The sequence below is a fragment of the Chiloscyllium plagiosum genome, unplaced genomic scaffold (genome assembly GCF_037043375.1).
Source record: "Chiloscyllium plagiosum isolate Xiang-an unplaced genomic scaffold, Cpla_swu_hap1 HiC_scaffold_5, whole genome shotgun sequence".
NCBI classification, from domain to species: domain Eukaryota; kingdom Metazoa; phylum Chordata; class Chondrichthyes; order Orectolobiformes; family Hemiscylliidae; genus Chiloscyllium; species Chiloscyllium plagiosum.
In genome coordinates, this window is record NW_028270143.1 from 31,510,217 (window position 1) to 31,534,952 (window position 24,736).

Here is a 24,736-nt window from a genome sequence, read left to right on the forward strand (position 1 = left end):
CGCTTTAAGAAAGATAATACCTCGCATTTAGCCAAATTAATCTGCATTTGCCACCCTTCAACACATTGACCCAATTGACTTAGAGCTTTTGGTATTAGATAACCTTCTTCACTGTCCACTGTACCACCAATCCTGGTGTCATACACAAACTTACTAACCATGATTTCCATATTCTCATCTAAATCATTTATATAAATGACAAACTGAAGTGGAGCCAGCACTGATCCCTGTGGAAGACCACTGGTCTCAGATCCCCAGCCTGAAAAACAACCCTCTACCATCACTCTCTGTCTCCCATCATTAAGCTATTTTTGTTTCCAACTGGTAAGCTCACCCTGAATCCCACGCGTTCTAACTTTACGAATTAGTCTACCATGTAGAATCTTGTCAAAGGCTTAACTAAATTCCACATATACAATATTTACCACTCTGCCTTCACCAAGCTTCTTGGTTACATTCTCAAAAAACTAAATCAAGTTTGTGAGACATGATTTCCCACCCAGAAGAAAGTGAGGACTGCAGATGCTGGAGATCAGAGTCGAAAAGCATGGCGCTGGAAAAGCACAGCAGTTCAGGCAGCATCCGAGGAGCAGGAGAATCAACATTTCGAGCATAAACCCTTCATCAGGAATGTGGGATGGGTGGTTGTGAGAGAAATAGGAGAGGGGTGGGGCTGAGGGTAAGGTTGCTGGGAAGGCGATAGGTAGATGCAGGTGAGGGGTGATGGTGATAGGTCAGAGTAGAGGGTGGAACGGATAGGTGGGAAGGAAGATGAAGCGGTCAAACAGTTCAAGACCGCAGTGCAAAGTTGGAGGGTTGGATCTGGGATGAGATGGGAGGAGGGGAGATGAGGAAACTGGGGAAATTGACTTCCCACCCATGAAATCATGCTGACTGTCCCTAACCAGTCCTTGCCTCTCCAAATGCATATCAATCCTATCTTTCAGAATCACCTCCAACAACCAGTTCCTGGAGTACTGCCACTGGCCACATTTTCCCCTTGTGGCATTGGTTACATGGAGATCGTCGGCCATTTTAAAACTTTTATCACTGAAGTATATTTGGACATAAATGATGCTCATGCTTCAGAAAATACTCTAAACAGACCTCATTCTGGCAGGGATTACTTTCTGCTACGACAAATCTGATATTCCATATTGAAAGCATTAGAAAGGCCTATTTCTTCTTTGCATTCTCACTGCTCATGCATCAAATTGACATGTGATCTCAAAAGCATTCTTTGCACTTTCATTAAGATGTATTCTGCAAATGTCTGAGCTAATCATTAAAGTTGCCAACAGGGTGCATTCCAGACCAAAGTTCTATGATTCTCACAATATTTTAGGGAAGGAAGAGGTTTGTCCACAGAAAAACAAAATGTTTCAAGTTAATCACTGGCAAAATGCTGCTTTACTTTCTCAATTTCATAAACATTTTTATGAAATTAGGATCTTGATTCCTAACAGGATACCTGAGAGTCTTTGACATATGTTGCCATTCCTGGATTGGCAGTGGAAGTGCGTACTTTAAAACATTGTGATTTAAAGTACACCACACAAATTGCAGCAGTTTGAGAAGTAAAGCTTCCATCAACAGAATGTATAATATAGGTGCCATCCTTACCAACCATATTACATTAAGAGAATGAATTTTAAAAAAAAATTCTCTCTGCATCATTCAAGGTCTGACTTGGAAGCACTTCACTCAGAGATTAATTTACCCATTCTGAAAGGGAAAAATTAAATGTGGAATAGGATTTTTAGTCAGTTTTCAGCCAAGACAATTCCCGCTCAGCAGTTCAGCCATATAAAGCTTCCCACATACATCACATGTTTGGAATTGTCTTGCACAGTAAGTTGGCTGTTTGGAGGAGGATGAGAGTCATCGAGCACATTCAAGGAGGAGGAAGAGTGTTTCCCTTGTCAATCAAAAATCTATGATAATGACGCATAAGCGAAAAATGGAGTTAAGACCAAAATCAGATCAGCCACGATCTTATTGAATGGTGGAGTAGATCCAAAGCGCCAAATAAATTAGGTTTTTTTTCCCCCTCCTTCATTGAACTTCCCATATTATCAGGTAAGACTGTCAGCAAAACTCTGGAGGAGTCGGGAATTCCAATACAGATGTTCTGTCAGAACAATGGCACAATGGAAAGGGTCAGATGTCATAAAGGAAGACTTAATATTTAATAAAGGCTATTTTAACTAAAACAACATCACTATGAAACATCTATATGAAACATACCTGCTCTACATGCTTATCAAATAAACATTTACATCTGTCCAGTTCTTGATCAAACATCTCCAGCAAAGTAAAGTACTTTGGACTAAAAACCTCCTTAATGGTGGGCCTATCCAGGAAAGCACCAAATACAGCTAGAAGCTTTGGGAGAAAACAGATAAACAATGATGAATATTTTTGCTTGCAATTATTGCAGTGTAGTGAAACCAAGTTATGGATTCGGTATGACATGGGCTACTTATTTATACTGTAACTTTACAGAACGTAAAAAAAGTATTTGCAATTACTGTAAAATGCTGTACAATGAAGCCCTTCACATCCTTCATAGCCCTCATTTTTGGCTATTATTATTGTTTTGATTACAGGCAAAAGGTGGTTAAAGCACTGTACAAAGAATGCAGCACTATCACCACATTGACAGTAGTATCAAGGGACTCCATAAGCAGCATAGTCAAATCTTACATTTAGTTTGTGGGAAATATCTCTGGTACTTCACGAAGAGAGAAACTAATATGCAAATATAGTTGCAATTCTGTATAATTCTGTAGCTGCAGACCTGTCCACATCAAGATTCTATGCTTTGGAATGTACTTGATGGTAAGACAACAACACAATAAATTAATGAGTTCTGATAGATTGTTCTATAACTTAAGAAGCCTTAAAAAGTGCAGACCAACTCAAATCACTAGTGGGCATGGAAGCACACAATGGAACAGCAAGGAGTTGTTGTGTAGGAGATCTCATAGTTCGGGAAATGACAATTGTTTGTGTAACTAATATTATGATCCCTCCATGTTAATAAACACTCTGGTGCCAGGGTACAAGATGGAGAGATGCAGAATATTCTGCCAGACAAAGGAACTCAGCCAAATATAGTGACACACATCAGTAGCAAAAACAAAAAGAAAACAGCTATGCAGCACTTAGAGAGAAAGGTAAAAGTAGGACGTACACTCAGATTGCTAAAGGAAGTGGATGTCAAGAAAGCAGAAGGTCATGTTATCATTTTTCAACCATTGCCAGATACCAGGGGAATGCCCAAGGTTTGGAGAATTATAAATATGACATCCGTACTCAAGGAAGGCTGTAAAGACATTCCTAGTAACCAATGGCCAGTCAGTTTATCTTCAGAGGACGATAAGGTTTTTGAAGCAATAATTAGGGGGGGGAAAGCAAAGACAGATTGTGTTTTACAAATTTAGTTGAATTATTTGATGAAATAATGAGGAAGGTTTCCAAAGTGAATGAAATGGTTGTTGCCTACATGGATTTTAAGAAGTCCTTTGACTAAGTGCCAAGTAAAAGCCTGATTAAAAATCTGAGGTTTGTGGAATAGAAGAGTCAGTCTTAGCTCAGATGAAAAATTGGTGAGGCACAGAAAACAATGAGCTATGACAAGTGGTTATTTTTCTGATGAAAAGATGGTAGACAGCGGTTTTCCCCAGGAATCGGTGCAGGAAACAAAGAAGTCCAGGTCATAGACATAGAGTTTTCTTTTTGGGCTTCTTTTGATTCATTTCAATTCCTTGGTGACTCTATTGATGGTGTGAGGCTGTGGATACACCATTTCTCAGTCCTTCATTCATTGGTTGAGGATACAGTGCCTCTGAAGATACCTTTTCCCTTCTATCAGGGGATTGCAGAGTTAATAGCTTACAGATAAAAGGAAAATAGCTAACCACTCAGGACGTTTTGAAAACTTTTAAATGTTTTCATGCAGGAGTGAGAGAGACAGAGATAGATTCTTTAATCTTCCCAGGCTGAATTGCCCATATCCAGGATTGTAGCCATCTGCCCAGGAGTCAATCAAGTGGCTGTTACAATGCGGAGCACAAAACAATTGGTGCTAATTGAAAAGCCAGCCGAAGAGCACCACTGGGAAAACTAAACATTCGTAGGTTGTCTGTAATTCCACATCATTGTTCAAACAATATGGCATTGTATATATAAAATTCACAAGGTGCTCCAGTAACTTATTTTGAAGACCGCAAACATTTTCTTGCATGCCTTCCTTGGTTTAAAACACGTTTTCCCAATTTTTATTCCACAGTTCAAAAAAGTAATCTTTACATAACTTGGAGATTTGGGGCCACAAAGATATACAGCACGGAAACAGACCCTCCAGTCCAACTTGTCCATGCCGACCAGATATCCTAACCTAATCTAATCTGATTTGCTGACACTTAGCCCATATCCCTCCAAACCCTTCCTATTCATATACCCATCCAGATGCCTTTTAAATATTGCAATTGCACCAGTCTCCATCGCTTCCTCTGGCAGCTCAATTCATACATGCACCACCTTCTGCATGAAAAAGTTGGCCCTTAGGTCTCCTTTAAATCTTTCCCTTCTCACCCGAAACCTATGCCCTCTAGTTCTGGACTCCCCGACTCTAGGGAAAAGACTTTGTCTATTTACCCTATCCATACCCCTCATGATTTTATAAATGTCTATAGGGTCACCCCTCAGCACCAAGGTTCAAGGGAAAACAGATCCAGCCTGTTCAGCCTCTCCCTATAACTCAAATCCTCCAACACTTGGCAACATCCTTGTAAATCTTTTCTGAACCCTTTCAAATTTCACAACATCCTTCCGATAGGAAGGAGCCCAGAATTGCACGCAATATTCCAACAGTGGCCGAACCAATGTCCTGTACAGCTGCAACATGACCTCCCAACTCCTGTACTCAATCCTCTGACCAATAAAGGAAAGCATACCAAACACCTTCTTCACTATCCTATCTACCTGTGACTCTACTTTCAAGGAGCTATGAACCTGTACTCGAAGGTCTCCTTGTTCAGCAACACTCCCTAGGACCTGACCATTAAGTCCTGCCAAGATTTACTTTCCAAAAATGCAGCACCTCGCATTTATCTAAATTAAACTCCATCTGCCACTTCTCAGCCCATTGGCCCATCTGACCAACATCCCATTGTAATCTGAGGTAACAATCTTTGCTGTCCATTACACCTCCAATTTTGGGGTCATCTACAAATTTACCAACTCTACCTCTTATGCTCACATCAAAATCATTTACATAAATAACGAAAAGTAGTGCACCCAGCACCAATCTTTGTGGCACTCCACTGGTCACAAGCCTCCAGTATGAAAAACAACCCTCCACCACCACCCTCTGTCTTCTACCTTTGAGCCAGTTCTGTATCTAAATGGCTAGTTCTCCTTGTATTCCATGAGATTCAACCTTGCTAACCAGTCTCCCATGGGGAACCTTGTTGAAAGCCTTACTGAAGTCCATATAGATCACGTCTAGTGCTCTGCCCTCATCAATCCTCTTTGTTACTTCTTCAAAAAACTCAGTCAAGTTTGTGAGGCATGATTAATGCATATCTACACAATTAACTCTTTTGTATAAAGGTAAATGTTCAAAATGTTTATTCAAGCATGGGAACTCAAACTCATACATCAAAACAATAAAATAGAAAAAATGTAACTTAAAAAGCAACAACAGTTTTTTTTTCTACTTGTCATTTTAAACAAATCCATACCTTAAAAGCAGCCTCCAACCCGGAGCAATCTTGAAATGCTGCACACAGAATGGTCCCAAGCTGCCGATCAAAATCCACAATTTGTTCTTTAAACATATTGTAGTCTTTTTCAAAATCCTGTCAGGCAGAATGCATCAAAATTAAGTCAACTAAACCTAACCAATCTGAGTGGATAATCTGCTTTATGAAAGTATTCTAAAAATAATCAATATTAAAGGAATGTGAGCACAAAAGGCCGGAAAAATTTGATTTTCTGTTGACAGTCAAATCCTAATGTCTGACAAACAAATTTTGTTTGATAGAGTCATAGAATCATAGAAATGTACAGCATGGAAACAAACCCTTTGGTCCAACTTGTCCATACTGACCAGATATCCCAACCCAATCTAGTCCCACCTGCCAGTACCCGGCCCATATCCCTCCAAACCCTTCCTATTCATATATCCATCCAGATGCCTTTTAAATTTTGCAATTATACAAGCCTCCACCACATCCTCTGGCAGCTTATTCCATACATGGACCACCCTCTGCGTGAAAAAGTTGTCCCTTAGGTCTCTTTTATATCTTTCCCCTCTCACCCTAAACCTATGCCCTCTGGTTCTGGACTCACCACCCCAGGGAAGAGTCCGTGTCTATTTATCCTGTCCATGCTCCTCATGATTTTATAAACCTCCATAAGGTCACCCCTCAGCCTCCGACACTCCAGGAAAACAGCCCCAGCCTGTTCAACCTCTCTCATAACATTATTTTGGAAGAGTTTTAAAAATGATTTTTAATGCATCATTACCAATTGCCAAAAAATACTTCTATTGCATTGTTGTAGTTTTCTATTTAAAAATAATCCTTTCAACAAATTTTTGACATCAAAAAACTGTACTTTCAGTTCACTCGAGGCTAATGTCATCTATGACAGTTACAGCAGTTATCATTTTAAAAGCGTAGAATGAACACAAAGTTGAGGCTAAGAACTTTCTAAAGTTTTATTTGCTTTTAGACATGAACCATGAATGTAACAACGGTGGATAAAATGATGAGAAACAGGCAAAACGTAAAACCATTTGGCTCCTTGAGCCTACTCCCTCAACAATACAGTCATGGTCTCCTGGCATTTGCATCACTTTCTGCTGACTCCCCACATTCCTCAATTCCTTAAGAGAATAAAAACCTATTATTCTCAGTCAGTTGTTAACACACTTGACCATGGAACACCTATAAATTTCTGGATCAAAAATGTTTTCCTCATCCCAATACTAAATGATTGGTCCTTTACCCTACTATGGTGCCTTTACAGTGGGCACTCCCCAGCAATTCAGAATCTTGTATGATTCAATGACATCATTTCTCATTCGTTTGAACTCCACAGAATGCAGGCCCAATTTATTTTGTCTGTCAAGATAGGATACTTCTCTTATTCCAGGAAGGCATCATGAAAATCATCTTACCACTTAAAGTCACAGAGATGTACAGCACGGAAACAAACCCTTCAGTCCAACTCGCCCATGCCTACTGGACATCCCAACCTAATCTAGTCCCATTTGCCAGCACTTGGCCTATATCCCTCTAAACCCTTCCAATTCATGTACCCATCCAGATGCAGACAAGGATGCCCTGTGGCATGGCACATTGGTAAGAGCAAGCAGATGCTATGGCAAAGGATGAATAGGCAACGCACAACGATCATCAGGCAGGAGTGTTCCCTCCCAGTCGGGGAACACTTCAGCAGTCTGGGACATTCGGCCTCAGACTTTCAGGTAACCATCCTCTAAGGCGGACTTCAGGACAAGCCACAACAAAAAGTGGCCGAGCAGAGGCTGATAGCCAAGTTCAGTACCCATGTGGATGGCCTTAACTGGGACCTTGGGTTCAGGTCACACTACAGGTGACCCCAAGTGAACTATACACTCTCTCTCTCACACACATTCCTACGTACTTTGACATTCACGCAGACCCTCTCTCATTCATAAGCTTTCTTTCATGCACACAAATATGCACCCCCCGCACTCTCACCCATGTACGCAACCTCTCACAGGCTTATAGCCCACCACACACACACACACACACATATACTGGACCAAGCTTACACACACTCTTTCACCTGCACTCACATCCACCTGCACAAATCCTGTCTCTCCTGCACACGCACACATAAAAGTTTATGCGGTGAATTTGTATTTGCAGAATTACATTTTATTTTGCTCAAAAACTGCATAAATCCAAGTAATATTCTGTAAGTCCCACTTTAGAAATAGAACCAGTCTGACTCAGCATTGCGACCACAGACAGACTTTAACCTCACACCTTTAATGCATTGTCTGAGTCGAGATGGCACCCATTGATAGAAAAGCTGAAGCTATCTTGAGAATGTAACTTAAAAGGAGCTTGGGGTTTACATATTAAAAGAACTGAAACTAGCACATCCCATTCTAAAAGATGAAAGACTTTATCTAAACTTGTTTAATATATCATTACAGCTCCATGACACTGTAACTCTTTTGCTTTAAATTCTGCGTCTTATGGTCCTGTTCGCCAACCACCTAATGAAGAGGCAGCACCTCGAAAGCTATTGCTTCTAAATAAACCTGTTGGACTATAATCTGGTATTGTGTGATTTTTAACTCAATTAAATGCAGCAGCCTGGACAATTATTGCTAGATTCTCCTCAATGCCAGTACACCCTTCCTAATGTGGGACATCCAAAAGTAAATGCAATATTTCAAAGTCAGCTCAAACACTCAGGGTTACTGCTTTTATGTTTGATATGTCTGTACACATAAAACCAGTATTCCAATGAGCTTTAAGTTGCCTTTGCAAACCAATTTTATCATGTCTTATCCAATTGGACCACTAAACATAACTCCCACCAGGTCCCATCCTCTAACCAATCCTCCATCATACCCTTCCAATGCTCACCGTTCAGACCATATTCACACTTTATATTCTTTTATTCCAACTGTTAACTCATGTATCCTTATCCTGAACTGTATCTACCATAACTTGCTCACTCACTTTAGCTGATGACTTGTTACAATTCCTCAATCTCTTCTTCACAATTCACTACAGAAATCACTATTAACAACATTAGCAAAGGCAATGATTTTGGATGTAGGTTTGCTCGCTGAGCTGGAAGGTTCATTTCTAGATGTTTCGTTATCCTACTAGTTAACATCATCAGTGGACCTCAGGTAAAACATTTGGAAATGAACCTTCCAGCTCAGTGAGCAAACCTACATCCAAAACCTCAATCTGAGCTACAAATCTTCTCAAAACTCGCAAATGGCAATGATGTTCGTTTGTCTATGTTTTCATCACAGTGTTTGTCTATTTAAAGTCATCATAAAACCAAGTATAAAAGAATGTCATATTAATTTCTTTTTTTGTTGTAGGGTAAATCTGCTTTGAATGGCTTCAACACCAAGTTGAACAACAGTGGGCTGGGATCCAAGCCTCAGCAGACCACAGCTTTCACTTCTAATTTTCTTCAGCTACCAGCACAGCATCCTGATAAACTGGGGACGGTTTGGTGCAATAAGACCGAGGTGCCCTCGTGCACCAGTTATTGAAAGTAAGCATGCCAGTGCAGCAGGCAGTGAAATAGGCAAATGGTACATCAGCCTTCATATTAACAGAATTCAAGTACAAGAGCAGGTACGCCTTGCCACAGGCTATTTTTTATATTTAAAAAAATCAAGGTTATGACACATTTCCAGGGTGGGGTGAACTTGAAACCAGACCTTCTGGCCCAGAAGTTGGGAATAAGACCACAGCATCACAAAAGTCCTTGACAAATAGTTTTTTCAATGCAATAATCCGGTACAATCAATTCTGCAAAACAACAAATCTTAGACATTTAGGAAGGAATGTCTATAAATCAGACTGTCTTGAGAAAGTTAATTTTACAAATGTCAACTTCAACTTAAGGACTCCAAGCAATCATCTCAACGAAGCTGCTGAGTATCAAGAACAAGTAAATCAGAATAGTAGATTAGATTAGATTCCCTGCAGTGTGGAAACAGACCCTTCTGCCCAACAGGTTCACACTGACCCTCTGAACAGTAACCTCCCCCCCGCCCCACCCCCCCAGACGCACTTCCCTCTGACTACTGCACCTAATGCTATGGACAATTTAGCATGGCCTATTTACCTAACCTGCACATCTTCGGATTGTGGGAGGAAACTGGAGCACCCAGAGGAAACCCACGCAGACACGGGAAGAATGTGCAAACTCCACACAGACAGTTGGCTGAGGTTGGAATCGAACCTGGGTCTCTGGCGCTGAGAGGCAGCAGTGCTAACCACTGAGCTACTGTGCCATCCGTTAACTGTAAAAATACAGCATTGAAACTACAGTACGATAGTCCCAAAATACAGAAGTAGTTCTACAATCCACTGCTCCAAATGGCTAATAGTACATTAAGAAATATGTCCAAATATTTCTCTACCTAATCAAAAATAATAATTCATTCACAACCTCATATTTAATATAATCAGCCTGACCTCATTATAATTTGACTATATTTGGGATGAGAAATTAATTTGCTAAGTGTAGCACATCTACAATCTCTCAGTAAATCACACTCTATTTCTATGGTTATGAAGTTAATAGGTCCTACAAGCATGAGTCATGAGCACAAAGTTGAGTGGATCTGCTGAATGGAGTGGCTTGTTGTACAGATTGACAACACAAATTTAGAGAGTGGCAATTCATTGTAGAGGGGAAAGAATTACAAAATAATTTAAACAAAGACAAAAAAAAACACCAGTTAATTAGCTCCAAGGGAATAAAATCGAAATTAACTAATTTGGGGTTTCCAATATTAAACAGATTTGGACTGCATTAATTAAAAGTATATAAATAAAATTGCAATAAATAGGAGATTAGAAAATACTAACTTTAAAAGTTTATTTATAAAACAAGCATCAGTTTTTAAGTAAAATAATCTGGCAATTCATACACCATTTACAAATTCCAGGAGGCTTCAAGTGTCTTGAATCACCACACATGCAGCAAGAATCCTTGGTTACCTAAACTCAAGATTCAGAGTTTCTAAGCTTCAGGAGTGGCTGACAAATGGGAGAATGAATTCCTCAGGGCACATGTTCCAGGAGGTGAGGTTTAGATTTAGATTTAGATTTTACCATCAAATGTACTCAAATACAGAAGCGCAGGAGTACAGTGAAAAGTGTACAATGGCACCACATGCGGTGCCAACTTAGGTGCAGAGTAACAGGTGCAAAAAAACTTACATACAAAGTAGTAGAAGAGAGAACAAAGTTAAAAAGTTAAGCATTACAAATTTTGATTGAATAAGTAGCGATAGCCTTGCAACTAAGGAGAATTCAGAATGCCAGCTCATGGTTGGCCATCCAGCAATGTGGGCAAAGGCAGGTAGTGCTAAACCCTCTGGGAACATTCAAGCTTGCTTTCAGTGCTGAACATCAGCTACAGTGTTTACACCATGAGGGTAGAGAGAACATAACTACAGCATCATGTGACAAATAACTGCATTCGCTGGGTACAATGAAGTGAAGAAATGCTGACATCATGAGGAATTTGCCAGTTGGGAGAAGACTGGCCTTTCCATTGTGCCTTAGTTCCAGGATAAAGAACATCACTGAATGGGCTCAGAACATCTTTGTGCAGGAAGAGCGAACACCTATAACATACAGACAGGCTGGAAAGAATGAAACAGGCAGAAAGGAGTGGTAGTACTACATGTCATATTGGATTCCAGTTACCAATCACTGATAGTTTGTCGTTGGGGTATAATGCTGCTCCCTCTTTCCTTTTTCTGCTGAGTCAGAGCCTATTGAATTAATCATGATTGAAGATGGATCGCCAATGAGCCTTAATAGGAAGAGGCAGTTCATAGCATGACAACGATAGATAATTGACAAGTTACATTTACTAATTAGGCATAATTCCTTAGGACTACCAGGTGCCAAAGATAACACATCTGTTTCCATCACAGCTAAAGTACTTGATTTGCCAGAGAATGAGAGATGTCACTAGTTTGGGGGAGAGTTGCAATTGAGACGTTAATGCAAATTCACATTGACTATTTCAATACCATTGTCTTATCCCCCACAATGAAGGTTTAGGAAGAAGGGCAGAATCTCAAAAGATAGAAATCTTGAATTAGTCACACTGCCAAACAATAATAAATACAGGTACATTAAAACCAGTTAATGCATGTGTGGAGTAAATGATGGAGGAGGAATTATTCCAAATTTCTAGGATATTACAACCAACTCTGGGACAGGAAAGGTTGCACAAATCAGGTGAGCTGCAGCTCAACAGGACATGACTCAATGTCTTCACATGAAGGTTAACTACTGTTGTAGAAATAGGTTTAAATTGACAAAATGAAAAATTAAAGAGGAAATACAGGGTGCTAAAGGAGCACTGAGGGAGACAAACAGCACTGGCATGAAAAGTAGCTCTGAGATAGAAGGGGAGAAAAGTGGGGATGGGAGCACAGGAAATATTGAGATGGCTATAGAGTGCATGTGTAGAAATGCCTGATAAAGTCATTGAGATGTACAGCATGGAAACAGACCCTTCAGTCCAATTCGTCCATGCCGACCAGATATCCTAAATTAATCTAGTCCTGTTTGCCAGCACTTGACCCATATCACTTTCAACCTTCCCTATTCATACACCTATCCAGATGCCTTTTAAATGCTGTAACTGTACCAGCCTCCACCACTTTCTCAAGCAGCTCATTCCATATACGCAATACTCTCTGCATGAAAAAGTTGCCCCTTAGATCCCTTTTAAACCTGTCCCCTCTCAACCTAAAGGTATGCCCTCTATTTCTGGACTCCATCAAGCCAGGGAAAATACTTTGTCTATTTGCCCTGTCCATGCCCCTCATGATTTTATAAGCCTCTGTAAGGTCACCCCTCAGCCTCCAATGCGCCAGGGAAAACAGCCTCAGCCTATTCAGCCTTTATCTATAGCTCAAGCTCTCCAAACCTGACAACATCCTTGAAAACCTTTTCTGAAACCTTTCAAGTTTCACAACATCCTTCCTATAGTAGGGAGACCAGAATTGCACACAGTATTCCAAAAACGGCCTAATCAATGTCCTGTACAGCTCCAACATGACCTCCCAACTCCCATACTCAATGCTCTGACCAATAAAGGAAAACATACTAAACGCCTTCTTCACTATCCTATCTACCTGTGACTCCACTTTCAAGGAACTGTGCACCTGCACCCCAAGGTCTCTGTTCAACAACACTCCCTAGGCCCTTACCATTAGAAGTCCTGCCCTGATTCACCTTTCTAAAATGCAGCACTTCACACTTATCGAAATTAAACTCCATCTGCCACTCCTCAGCCCATTAGCCCATCTGATCAAGATCCTGTTGTATGCTGAGGTAGCCTTCTTCGCTGTCCACAACACCTCCAATTTTGGTGTTATCTACAAACATACTAACTATACCTCCTATGTTCACGAAGGATGGCTGCTGAGCTGAGGGACAATAGCAGAATGACTCAGTTGCAATAATGGATTCCTATTCAAAAAAAAGACAAGAATGCACACTAAATATTCGAGGTGACAATGTACCATATATAACTAATATTAAAGTCCACTTTCTAGGCCAAAGTTTTACCAAATTGTAGGGGTAGACTTGCAAGTGAATAACATTTCAAGGGGTTGAAATCCACAGTTGCTTATCACACCACTGCATGTTTACTGCAGTACATCAACTGATTACAGAGCTACCAGGCTGGAAACCAACTATACCAGAAAAAAACCCAGCACATTATGACCCAAAACAAATTTTTAATATTCTGTGCAATCATGAGAAGCTAAACAGTCACCTTTGAACGGTTGAGTTTGCAACATGGCAGGTTTGACATCAATTGGAGTTTTTTTTGGCCAAATATCAGGGCTGTCTTTAAGTCAAATCAAGTGTTACACAACATATGATTATTCAGCAAGAATAGGTAAGATAAAAAGGTGAGGTATCTGGACTGATCGAAGACATTAGGATGTAACTGAATGGCGCCCTCGGAGTCAAGGAAGAAAGCAGGTGGGCAAGAGGAGGACATAATTTTGGGGATTAAAATTTCAATTTTCCAATATCAACTTGTGTTTCTGAAACAAAGTTGGTGTCATTGCAGCCCTGCATCAAGCATCATGTTGCCTGGTGGTGGAAAATTTACCATTCATTTGCAGAGGATGAACATTCACTAAATGGGAATTAGTGAGTAGTGCACAAGTAATTTCTGCCTCCTGTTTTCCAACAGACTAAAGGTGGTGGGTGCAAAGCAAAGGGGAGGGTACGAGGAGAAGGAAGACCACCTATAGTGGCAAAGACAGGGGAGGACAGCGTAAAGGCACAAGGACAGTGGTCGTGGCCAGGTCTCTTCTGAACAACTCTTTTGACCAGGCAATCTTAGTCAAGTAAGAGAATCTCTGATTGCTGTCCCTGTGGAAGAGGACATCTGTCCTTCTTGGATAGTCTGGAGAGAACCTGCAGAGAGACCTGCAGGATCACTGTTTATATGCATACGTGTTTCTGAAGGGTAGGAGGAAGCAGTTAGCGGTTCCAGGAAGATGATTCCTCTAGGGCAGTGAAGTGCGTTGAGTGGGGGTGCAGGGCACAGTGGTTTCAGTTTACAAAAGCTATGAAAAGAGATAGAGCTTGCAGTTCAAGAAAACAACTGTTTACTGGCCTTGTTGGTGGAAGAATTCACTGTCAACCTCCTGCCACTTCTCTCTGCCTGCAGATGCTGGATGCTTACATGTGAGATTACGACTATCCACGGCAGAATGACATTGAATTAAGTTAAAGCAGAGGCAACGTTTCCTGTTTCCCCCACCACACGATTAGAAAGAAAATAAGAATTAGTTGTATAAAGTCTCCATAAGTGAATATGTATCCCATTCCTTTTTGTTATTGAGTATGGAGAAAAATTCATGTGAACTTTCCAAAGTTTATATTTTTTCCCATAATTTATTGTAATTTGTACAAGATGTACAATGAATGATCCTGCATTGCTAGGTAATGCTTGAGTAATTCATGTCTGCAGACCACATATGCTAGGATACCAGACCAAACAAAACAATTCAATTCAGTAGGTCATGCCAAAGAGTCACAACAATAAAGATCGTAAATAGCATCTCTTTAAAATGCTACTGCAAAGTTGGCTACACCATTAACCTCAGGAACAGGTTGTGTTAATGTTCAATCCTGCATACAAAAGAGTATTATGTACAAAACTCCTGGAGGAAGTAAACTATGCCAGACCTTTCTGGTTTTCGCTTGGATTTAACTGATGGAGAAGAGGTTTTCAAAATGGCACCATTAAGTACTTAATTAGCATTCTATTGTAATAATGTAGCTAAATTAAATCTTCAGATGACCCTGTGGCACCATGTCATCTGTGCTAGCTGGACTCTTGATCACCTTTGGGCGGCACGGTGGCACAGTGGTTAGCACTGCTGCCTCACAGCGCCTGAGACCCGGGTTCAATTCCCGACTCAGGCGACTGTGTGGAGTTTGCACGTTCTCCCCGTGTCTGCGTGGGTTTCCTCCGGGTGCTCCGGTTTCCTCCCACAGTCCAAAGATGTGCAGGTCTGGTGAATTGGCCATACTAAATTGCCCGTAGTGTTAGGTAAGGGGTAAATGTAGGGGTATGGGTGGGTTGCGCTTCGGCGGGTTAGTGTGGACTTGTTGGGCCGAAGGGCCTGTTTCCACACTGTAATGTAATGTAATATAATGTATAATGTAATGTAAACCTTAAGGTAGATTTGCTGTCACCATTTCCCAACAGGTTGCAAATCAAGTATGGAGGAAAACTACTTGATATTCGTGTTTTAAATTAGATGCAGTTTATTGTACAATAGCAATCAGGTACAAGCTTTGTTAGAATAATATACATTGTCACTAAGAATATAGAGAGACCAAGGATAATAGATCTGTCCCATTCAAACCTGAAAATCATCTGCCTTTCCCCAACCAAGCCTTATCCCGCCATCAGGTTGGGTGGAGCTTAATGCACTTTCAACATTAATCCCTTCAGCACTATTACCTTCTACAACACATTCTGGCTCGCAACATTTATCAAAGTGGGATAAATTTTACTGGCATTATTTTCATTCAATGTTAATCCTCATCAGCATTAACAACATAATAGAGCATATTGTACAAAATTCACTTCGGATTCTTAATTCTTCACCCAAAAAGACAAGCAAAGTGATGCTGCATTTTTCTTCTCTAAAGCACAAAACAACTTAAGATCATTTAATATTAAACTAAATATTTTTAAAAGTAGTTCACAGATGGAGAGGGCAATTAGAAGGTTTAACAGAGAATATAAAAATAGACTAGCAATTAACATGACAATATAATCTGAGCATCTCGTAAAGTGAAAAATAACTAAAACTGTTCAGAATACCAAACTTGCTTGTCTTAGAGTCAGAGTCATAGAGGCGTGCAGCACAGAAACAGATGCTTCAGTTTCACTCATCAATGCCACCTAGACATCCTAAATAAATCTAGTCCCATTTCCCAGTTTTTGACCCATATCCCTCTAAAGCTTTCCTATTCATATACCCATTAAATGCTGTAATTGTACCAGCCTCCACCACTTCCTCTGGCAGTTCATTCCATATACACACCACCCTCTGCATGAAAAAGTTGCAACTTTAGGTTCCTTTTAAATCTTTCCCCTCTCACCTTAAACCTATGCCCTCTAGTTTTGGACTTCAACACCTCAGGGAAAAGACCTAGTCTATTTGCCCTATCCATGCCCCTGATGATTTTATAAGGTCACCCATCAGCCTCTGATGCCCCAGGGAAAACAGCCCCAGCCTATACAGCCTCTTCCTACAAATCAAATTCTCCAACCCTGGCAATATCCTTATAAATCTTTTTTGAATCCTTTCAAGTTTCACAACATCCTTTCTATAGAAGGGAGACAAGAATGGCACACAATATTCCAGAAGTGGCCTAACCAACATCTCGTATAGCTAGAACATGACCTCCCAACTCGTATATTCAATGTACCAACTAATAAAGGAAAGCATACCAAACATCATCTTCACTATCCTATCTACCTGCGACTCTCTTTCAAGGAACTATGAACCTGCACTCCAAGGTCTCTTTGCTCAGCAGCACTCCCCAGGATTTTACCATTAATTGCAGATTGCACTATCCTATGATTATTACTCTTCTATTTGTCCAAAGATGGTTATCTTTTTCTAAAACTTCATGGCAGTAATTAATAATCTGCATTATCTACAATATCTGTGGTTCAGTATGGCACAACCACCAGTCAAAGGTGTAGAATTATCTCTTGAATCCAATTTTGAGAGCAGTTGATGATAAAAGTCAAACTACATATGAAATTAATGATTCATCAAATTAACAGAATAAGCATTTGTTTGCAGCTAAGACTAACACACACATACCAATTTCATGTTCCATCAATTAGGAACTTTAAAATCAACCTCTTAAACTGAAGAGGTCACGAACATTGAAAAGTTCTTATCTAATAACTCTCACTATTTTCCTAAACAGTTAAACCCATTTACAGAATATCTAGGTATTGTGAAATTATATTTCACCAGAATTTCAAATGTCAGATACTCAAATCCCTGATCACATTCACCTCTGTTTATAAGATTGCAAAATGTAAATCACAAATGACTCCTAATTACAGATGAAAACAATTGCAAGCAGCAGCAAAACGTGCCAGATTAAACAAATATAATCCCTATATTCCAATTACATACCTATCCATGAAAACGAAGACCATAAATATGTTAAGATAGCCGTGGGTTCAAAAACAGTAATGAACACAGTAGCAGTAAACTGGCTAATCAACATACATGCAAACAGAGTGCAGAAGTAACCTACAATGCAAACACAATGCTGAAATATAGAATTAATTTAAACAGTACAAATGAAAGGATTTTATGCTTAAGGTTCTTGTCAGGCACACATTAAATAATGGGTACATTTCTGGTCATCAAAACAAAACGGTTATAGAAGTGTTATAATAAAAAATCTTCAGGATGGACTCCAAGCCTCAGCTTATTGCACTACCAGAAATGACTGGACATAAAACAGTGTTTCAGCCTTAAAAGGATGCAAAGACAATTCACTTGTATTTCACTCCACAAATGTAACCTTTGAGTTTCTTGCCATTTTAGTTCTCAATCTTGCTCTCACTCTGATATTTCTGTCCTCAGATCACTATAATGTTCCAGTAAAGTTCAATCCAAGTTTATGGAACAGCACCTTATCTTCCAATTAGTCCCTTTACAGCTATCAGAATTCAACATTGAGTTCAACAATTTCAGAACTCTATCCCCCATTTTGGCGCTTCTTTTCTCCCCCCTGCCACATACTCGTTTGAATTTTTTTTTAAGCTTTCAGAAAGAGCTGTTCATGGTTCTGGTGTTTAGACTCTCTTTACTGCAATCATTACCACACACTTTGCGTTTTGTTTCATGATATCTTTGACGGTGAATTTTTCCAATCCTCAATCCAATCGCAGACCTCCTCTGTTGTTGTGGTTCTGTTCGTCGAGCTGGGAATTTGTGTTGCATACGTTTCGTTCCCTGTCTAGGTGACATCCTCAGTGCTTGGAAGCCTCCTGTGAAGCGCTTCTGTGATGTTTCCTCTGGCATTTATAGTGGAAGCACTTCACAGGAGGCTCCCAAGCACTGAGGATGTCACCTAGATGTCACCACAACAACGAGCACCCGACCTACAAATCTTCTCACAAACTTTGAACCTCCTCTGTTATTCTTCTTCCTTTTCCCAACAGCATTTTTACTTTTGTATTCGCCCAAAAATCATATGAGGCTGACCAGGCTGGAGCTGTTTGCCCTGAAGCGTTGAGGGCAGAGTGGTGACCTTATAGAGGTTTATAAAATCATGAGGGGCATGGATAGAGTAAATAGAAAAGATATCTTCCCCAGGATGGGGAGTCTAGAACTAGAAGACATAGGTTTAGGGTGAGGGGGAAAAGAGTTAAAAGTGACCTAATGAGTAACCTTTTCACAGAGAGTGGTGTGTGTATGGAATGAGCTGCCAAAGGAAGTGGTACAGCATTTAAAAGGCATCTGGATGAGTATATGAATAGAAGGGATTTGGAGGGATATGGGTCAAGTACTGGCAAATGGAACTAGATTAATTTCTGATATCTGGTCGGCACGGACAAGTTGGACTGAAGGGTCTGTTTCCATGCTGTACATCCCTATGACTCGATAACTCAAAATACTAACTCTGTACCTCTCGACAAATGCTGCCAACTTGCTATTTCCAGCATTTCCTTCTTATTAACATCTCAATATTTTTTGAAAATGCTTTACTAATATTCTCAAATTTCAAGACTATAATCTTACAGCTATCTTCATTCCAACCTTAAGGCTGAGATAGCAAAAAAAAAATTTATATTAAGAAGCTTGAATTCTATTCATGAAAAGCAGCAAAAATACGTTGATTGTTAAATGTATAATTTTTAAAATTCAAGATGACACAGGCATCTGTCAACACAAAGCACAAAATATTGCTACATAAGTAGATACACTGTAAAGTTATTACTTAAAAATTAAAATCTGGTTTAAAGTGATATTTATATTAGTACCAGTGACTGCTAAATACAACTGAACATTTTTGTTACAAAATCACTTCCAAAGGGATGTAATAAAGTTACATCAAACTTGAGAATTTCAAATTAATCTGAATTTCTTATTCAAGTGAAATCTTATTAGGTTTATTATGGGTATTATCATTAAATGGTCACAGTAGAGGTCAATTTATTTGATTTCATTGTTAGTTATGACAGTTCTACCTTTTAAACATAATTTGTTGTTCTTTTTCCACATTCCTTAACATTTCCCACACAAACATTCAGCTTGCTTTCAAACAATCTTACTGATTTGACATTCCAGGGAATCGAATTTTGTGGTGTATTTAACTTTGTGAGATACGGAAGTATATCTGTGTGGTAATATTAATTGACTAAAACAAAATGTAGCAGAGACATAAACGCAGGTTTGCCTGTCCTTGCAATGCACAAAGTAAAAATCACAACCTAATTCAGAATTTATACCTGCAAAGGGGACGGATGGAAGTGCACTGGGATTCGAGGCAAGGATTCCAAAAATTGCACCATTGCCATTTTAAATGCCTCTGGAATCAAATGGACTCTGAAAATCTGTTCAAAGACTGCATCAAATTGCACATCTTTTTTTTACCTTCAGGAGAGCATGTATAGCTAAATGCCGTGGCAAGACCACATAAATAATCTAACATTAGAAATACTCCACATGAAGAATTCTCCAGCTAGACATCTTTGCGCCACCTGAAGCCTAAGTTAGAATTTTTAGAATTTTGACTGGGACTTGAGTCGCCAGCAATTCTAGATGCTGGTTAATGTAGTTTGCAGATCTTAAACCAGATTAGGCTTGTAAACTAACAATATGTAAATAGTGATGCTGTCATTAATGTACAAATCAATCATCAACTTGTGGAAAGGAAATAATATCCATGGCTCAGTCATTAGCGTTGCGAATTATCATTTTATGCATTTCTGAAATTGCTTTGCTTCAATTATATTTTGTACAGAAAGTTAAGTTAATAATTAATAACACAAATATCCTTTTAGTTGCAAAATTGTCATTAATGACTACCAAACAACCTCTGACCTGCAAACTGAACGATAAGGAGTGTGGAGTCGCATTATTTAAAAGTTGTGTTGTTGTTGCTGGGATTTGAAATAAGTTTGAATTTTTTTAAATGTACTTTTCCTTTCTCTCTCTCAAATGTTTTTCCGACCTGTTTTTCTTTGTGTACTTCACTTCATACAGATTCACACTTCTCCTCAGTCTTGGTGCTGATTATTTTACAATCATTAAATGTTAGTGGTTAAGGAAATGCACTGCTGATTTTCTTGTTCAAAAAGGTCTCAAAATGCCTTGTTGCCTGCAGTATGTCATCAGCTTCTAATTCCACAAATATGCTAGTCAAAAACAATTTAAGCTGAAGGGTACAGAAATTGTCTATTTATTCAAAATTGTGATAAGAGACACTGCTGCAGCAAATTTCAGTGTGTCGCGTTCACCTGCTCCTGAGGAAATGCAATATCCAGTATGCTCCACAGAAATCAATGACTGAGGAGTGAAACATACAATTGGCACATTTTTGAAAGAAGAATTGTACAAATATAACAAGTAAAAGCAAAATTAAGAAACATAGAGTCATAGAGATGTACAGCATGGAAACAGACCCTTCGGTCCAACCCGTCCATGCCAACCAGATATCCCAACCCAATCCACACCCACCTGCCAGCACCCGGCCCATATCCCTCCAAACGTCTTTTATTCATATACCCATCCAAATGCCCCTTAAATGTTGCAATTGTACCAGCTTCCACCACTTCCTCTGGCAGCTCATTCCATACACGTACCACCCTCTGCGTGAAAAACGTGCCCCTTAGGTCTCTTTTATATCTTTCCCCTCTCACCTTAAACCTATGCTCTCTAGTTCTGGACATCCCGACCTCAGGGAAAAGACTTTGTCTATTTATCCAATCTATGCCTCTTATAATTTTGTAAACCTCTTTTGTAAACCTCAGCCTCCGATGCTCCAGAGAAAACAGCCCCAGCCATTCAGCCTCTCCCCGTAGCTCAGATCCTTCAACCCTGGCAACATCCTTGTAAATCTTTTCTGAACCCTTTCAAGTTTCACACATCTTTCCGATAGGAAGGAGACCAGAATTGCACGCAATATTCCAACAGTGGCCTAACCAATGTCCTGTACAGCTGCAACATGACCTCCCAACTCCTGTACTCAATACTCTGACCAATAAAGGAAAGCATACCAAACGCCTTCTTCACTATCCTATCTACCTGCGACTCCACTTTCAAGGAGCTATGAACCTGCACTCCAAGGTCTCTTTGTTCAGCAACACTTCCTAGGACTTTACCATTAAGTGTATAAGTCCTGCTAAGATTTGCTTTCCCAAAATGCAGCACCTCGCATTTATCTGAATTAAACTCCATCTGCCACTTCTCAGCCCATTGGCCCATCTGGTCAAGGTCCTGTTGTAATCTGAGGTAACCCTCTTCGCTGTCCACTACACCTCCAATTTTGGTATCATCTGCAAACTTACTAACTGTACCTCTTATGCTCGCATCCAAATCATTTATGTAAATGACAAAAAGTAGAGGGCCCAGCACCGATCCTTGTGGCACTCCACTGGTCACAGGCCTCCAGTATGAAAAACAACCCTCCACCACCACCCTCTGTCTTCTACCTTTGAGCCAGTTCTATATCCAAATGGCTAGTTCTCCCTGTATTCCATGAGATCTAACCTTGCTAATCAGTCTCCCATAGGGAACCTTGTCGAACGCTTTACTGAAGTCCATATAGATCACATCTACTGCTCGGACCTCATCAATCTTCTTTGTTACTTCTTCAAAAAACTCAATCAAGTTTGTGAGACATGATTTACCACGCACAAAGCCATGTTGACTATCCCAAATCAGCCCTTGCCTTTCCAAATACATGTACATCCTGTCCCTCAGGATTCCCTCCAACAACTTATCCACCACCGAGGTCAGGTTCATTGGTCTATAGATCCCTGGCTTGTCTTTACCGCCCTCCGTAAACAGTGGCACCACATTTGCCAACCTCCGATCTTCCGGCACTTCACCTGTGACTATCGATGATACAAATATCTCAACAAGAGGCCCAGCAATCACCTCTCCAGCTTCCCACAGAGTTCTTGAGTACACCTGATCAGGTCCTGGGGATTTATCCACCTTTAACCATTTCAAGGCATCCAGCATTTCCTCGTCTGTAATCTGGACATTTTGCAAGATGTCACCATCTATTTCCCTACAGTTGATATCTTCCATATCCTTTTCCACAGTAAATACTGATGCAAAATATTCAATTAGCATCGCCCCCATTTTCTGTGGCTCCACACAAAGGCTGCCTTGCTAATCTTTGAGGGGCCCTATTCTCTCCCTCATTACCCTTTTGTCCTTAATATATTTGTAAAAACCCTTTAGATTCTCCTTAATTGTATTTGCCAACGCTATCTCATGTCCTCGTATTGCCCTCCTGATTTCTCTCTTAAGTATACTCCTACTTTCTTTATACTCTTCTAAGGATTCACTCGATCTATCCTGTCTGTACCTGACATATGCTTCCTTCTTTTTCTTAATCAAACCCTCAATTTCTTTAGTCATCCAGCATTCCCTATATCTACCAGCCTTCCCTTTCACCCTGACAGGAATATACTTTCTCTGGATTCTTGTTATCTCATTTCTGAAGGCTTCCCATTTTCCAGCCGTCCCTTTACCTGCGACATCTGCCTCCAATCAGCTTTCGAAAGTTCTTTCCCAATACCGTCAAAATTGGCCTTTCTCCAACCTTTAGACCTGGTCTATCCTTTTCCATCAGTATTTTAAATCTAATAGAATTATGGTCTCTGCCTCCAAAGTCCTCACCCACTGACACCTGTGACCTGCCCTGCCTTATTTCCCAAGAGTAGGTCAAGTTTTGCACCTTCTCTAGTAGGTATATCCACATACTGAATCAGAAAATTGGCTTGTAAACACTTAAGAAATTCCTCTCCATCTAAACCTTTAACACTGTGGCAGCCGCAGTCGATGTTTGGAAAGTTAAAATCCCCTACCATAACTACCCTATTATTCTTACAGATAGCTGAGATCTCCTTACAAGTTTGTTTCTCAATTTCCCTCTGACTATTGGGGGGTCGAGAATACAATCCCAATAAGGTGATCATCCCTTTCTTATTTCTCAGTTCCACCCAAATAACTTCCCTGGATGTATTTCCAGGAATATCCTCCCTCAGCACAGCTGTAATGCTATCCCTTATCAAAAATGCCACTGCCCCTCCTCTCTTGCCTCCCTTTCTATCCTTCCTGTAGTATTTGTACCCTGAAACATTCAGTTGCCAGTCCTGCCCATCCTTGAGCCATGTTTCTGTAATTGCTATGATATCCCAGTCCCATGTTCCTAACCATGCCCTGAGTTCATCTGCCTTCACTGTTAGGCCCCTTGCATTGAAATAAATGCAGTTCAATTTATTAGTCCTACCTTGTCCCTGCCTGCCCTGACTGTTTGACTCACTTCTGTTCTCAGCTGTACCTATCTCTGATCGATCTTTTTCCTCACTATCTCCCTGGGTCCCACCCCCCCCCCCCCCCCCCCCCCCCCCCCCCACCTTACTAGTTTAAATCCTCCCAAGCAGTTCTAGCAAATTTCCCTGCCAGTATATTAGTCCCCTTCCAATTTAGGTGCAATTCGTCCTTATTGTACAGGTCACTTCTACCCCAAAAGAGATTCCAATGATCCAAACATGTGAATCCTTCTCCCATATACCATCTCCTCAGCCATGCATTCATCTGCTCTAACCTCCTATTCCTGCCCTCACTAGCTTGTAGCACTGGGAGTTATCCAGATATTACTACCCTTGAGGACCTCCTTTTTAAATTCCTGCCTAACTCTCTGTAATCTCCCTTCAGAATCTCAACCTTTTCCCTTCCAATGTCATTGGTTCCAATGTGGACAATGACCTCCTGCTGGCCCCTCTCCCCCGTGAGAACATTCTGCACCCTCTCTGAGACATCCTTGATCCTGGCACCAGGGAAACAACACACCATTCTGCTTTTTCTCTGCTGGCCACAGAAATCTGTCTGTACCTCGGACTACAGAATCCCCTAACACAATTGATCTCTTGGAAGCCGACATACCCCTCATTGCATTAGAACCAGTCTCGATACCAGAAACTTGGCTGTTTGTGCTACATTCCCCTGAGAATCCATCACCCCCTACATTTTCCAAAACAGCATACCTGTTTGAAATGGGTATATCCACAAAAGACTCCTGCACTAGCTGCCTACCTCTCTTACCCTTCCTGGAGTTAACCCATCTATTTGACTGTATCTGAGACTTTCCCCCCTTCCTATAACTGCCATCCA

General features: G+C 40.4%; 1 protein-coding gene across 1 annotated transcript in view; it reads right to left on the minus strand.

Moving 5' to 3' along the window:
• The window catches only part of LOC148149901 (dynein axonemal heavy chain 11-like), a 170,439-nt gene that overhangs the window by 89,904 nt on the left and 55,799 nt on the right, over nt 1-24,736 (minus strand). The window contains exons 9-10 of the mRNA XM_087987077.1: nt 5,751-5,867; nt 2,248-2,385 (exon numbers count right to left, since the gene is read on the minus strand). Coding sequence (XP_087843203.1) covers nt 2,248-2,385; nt 5,751-5,867 — 255 coding nt within the window. The remainder of the gene's footprint in view (nt 1-2,247; nt 2,386-5,750; nt 5,868-24,736) is intronic.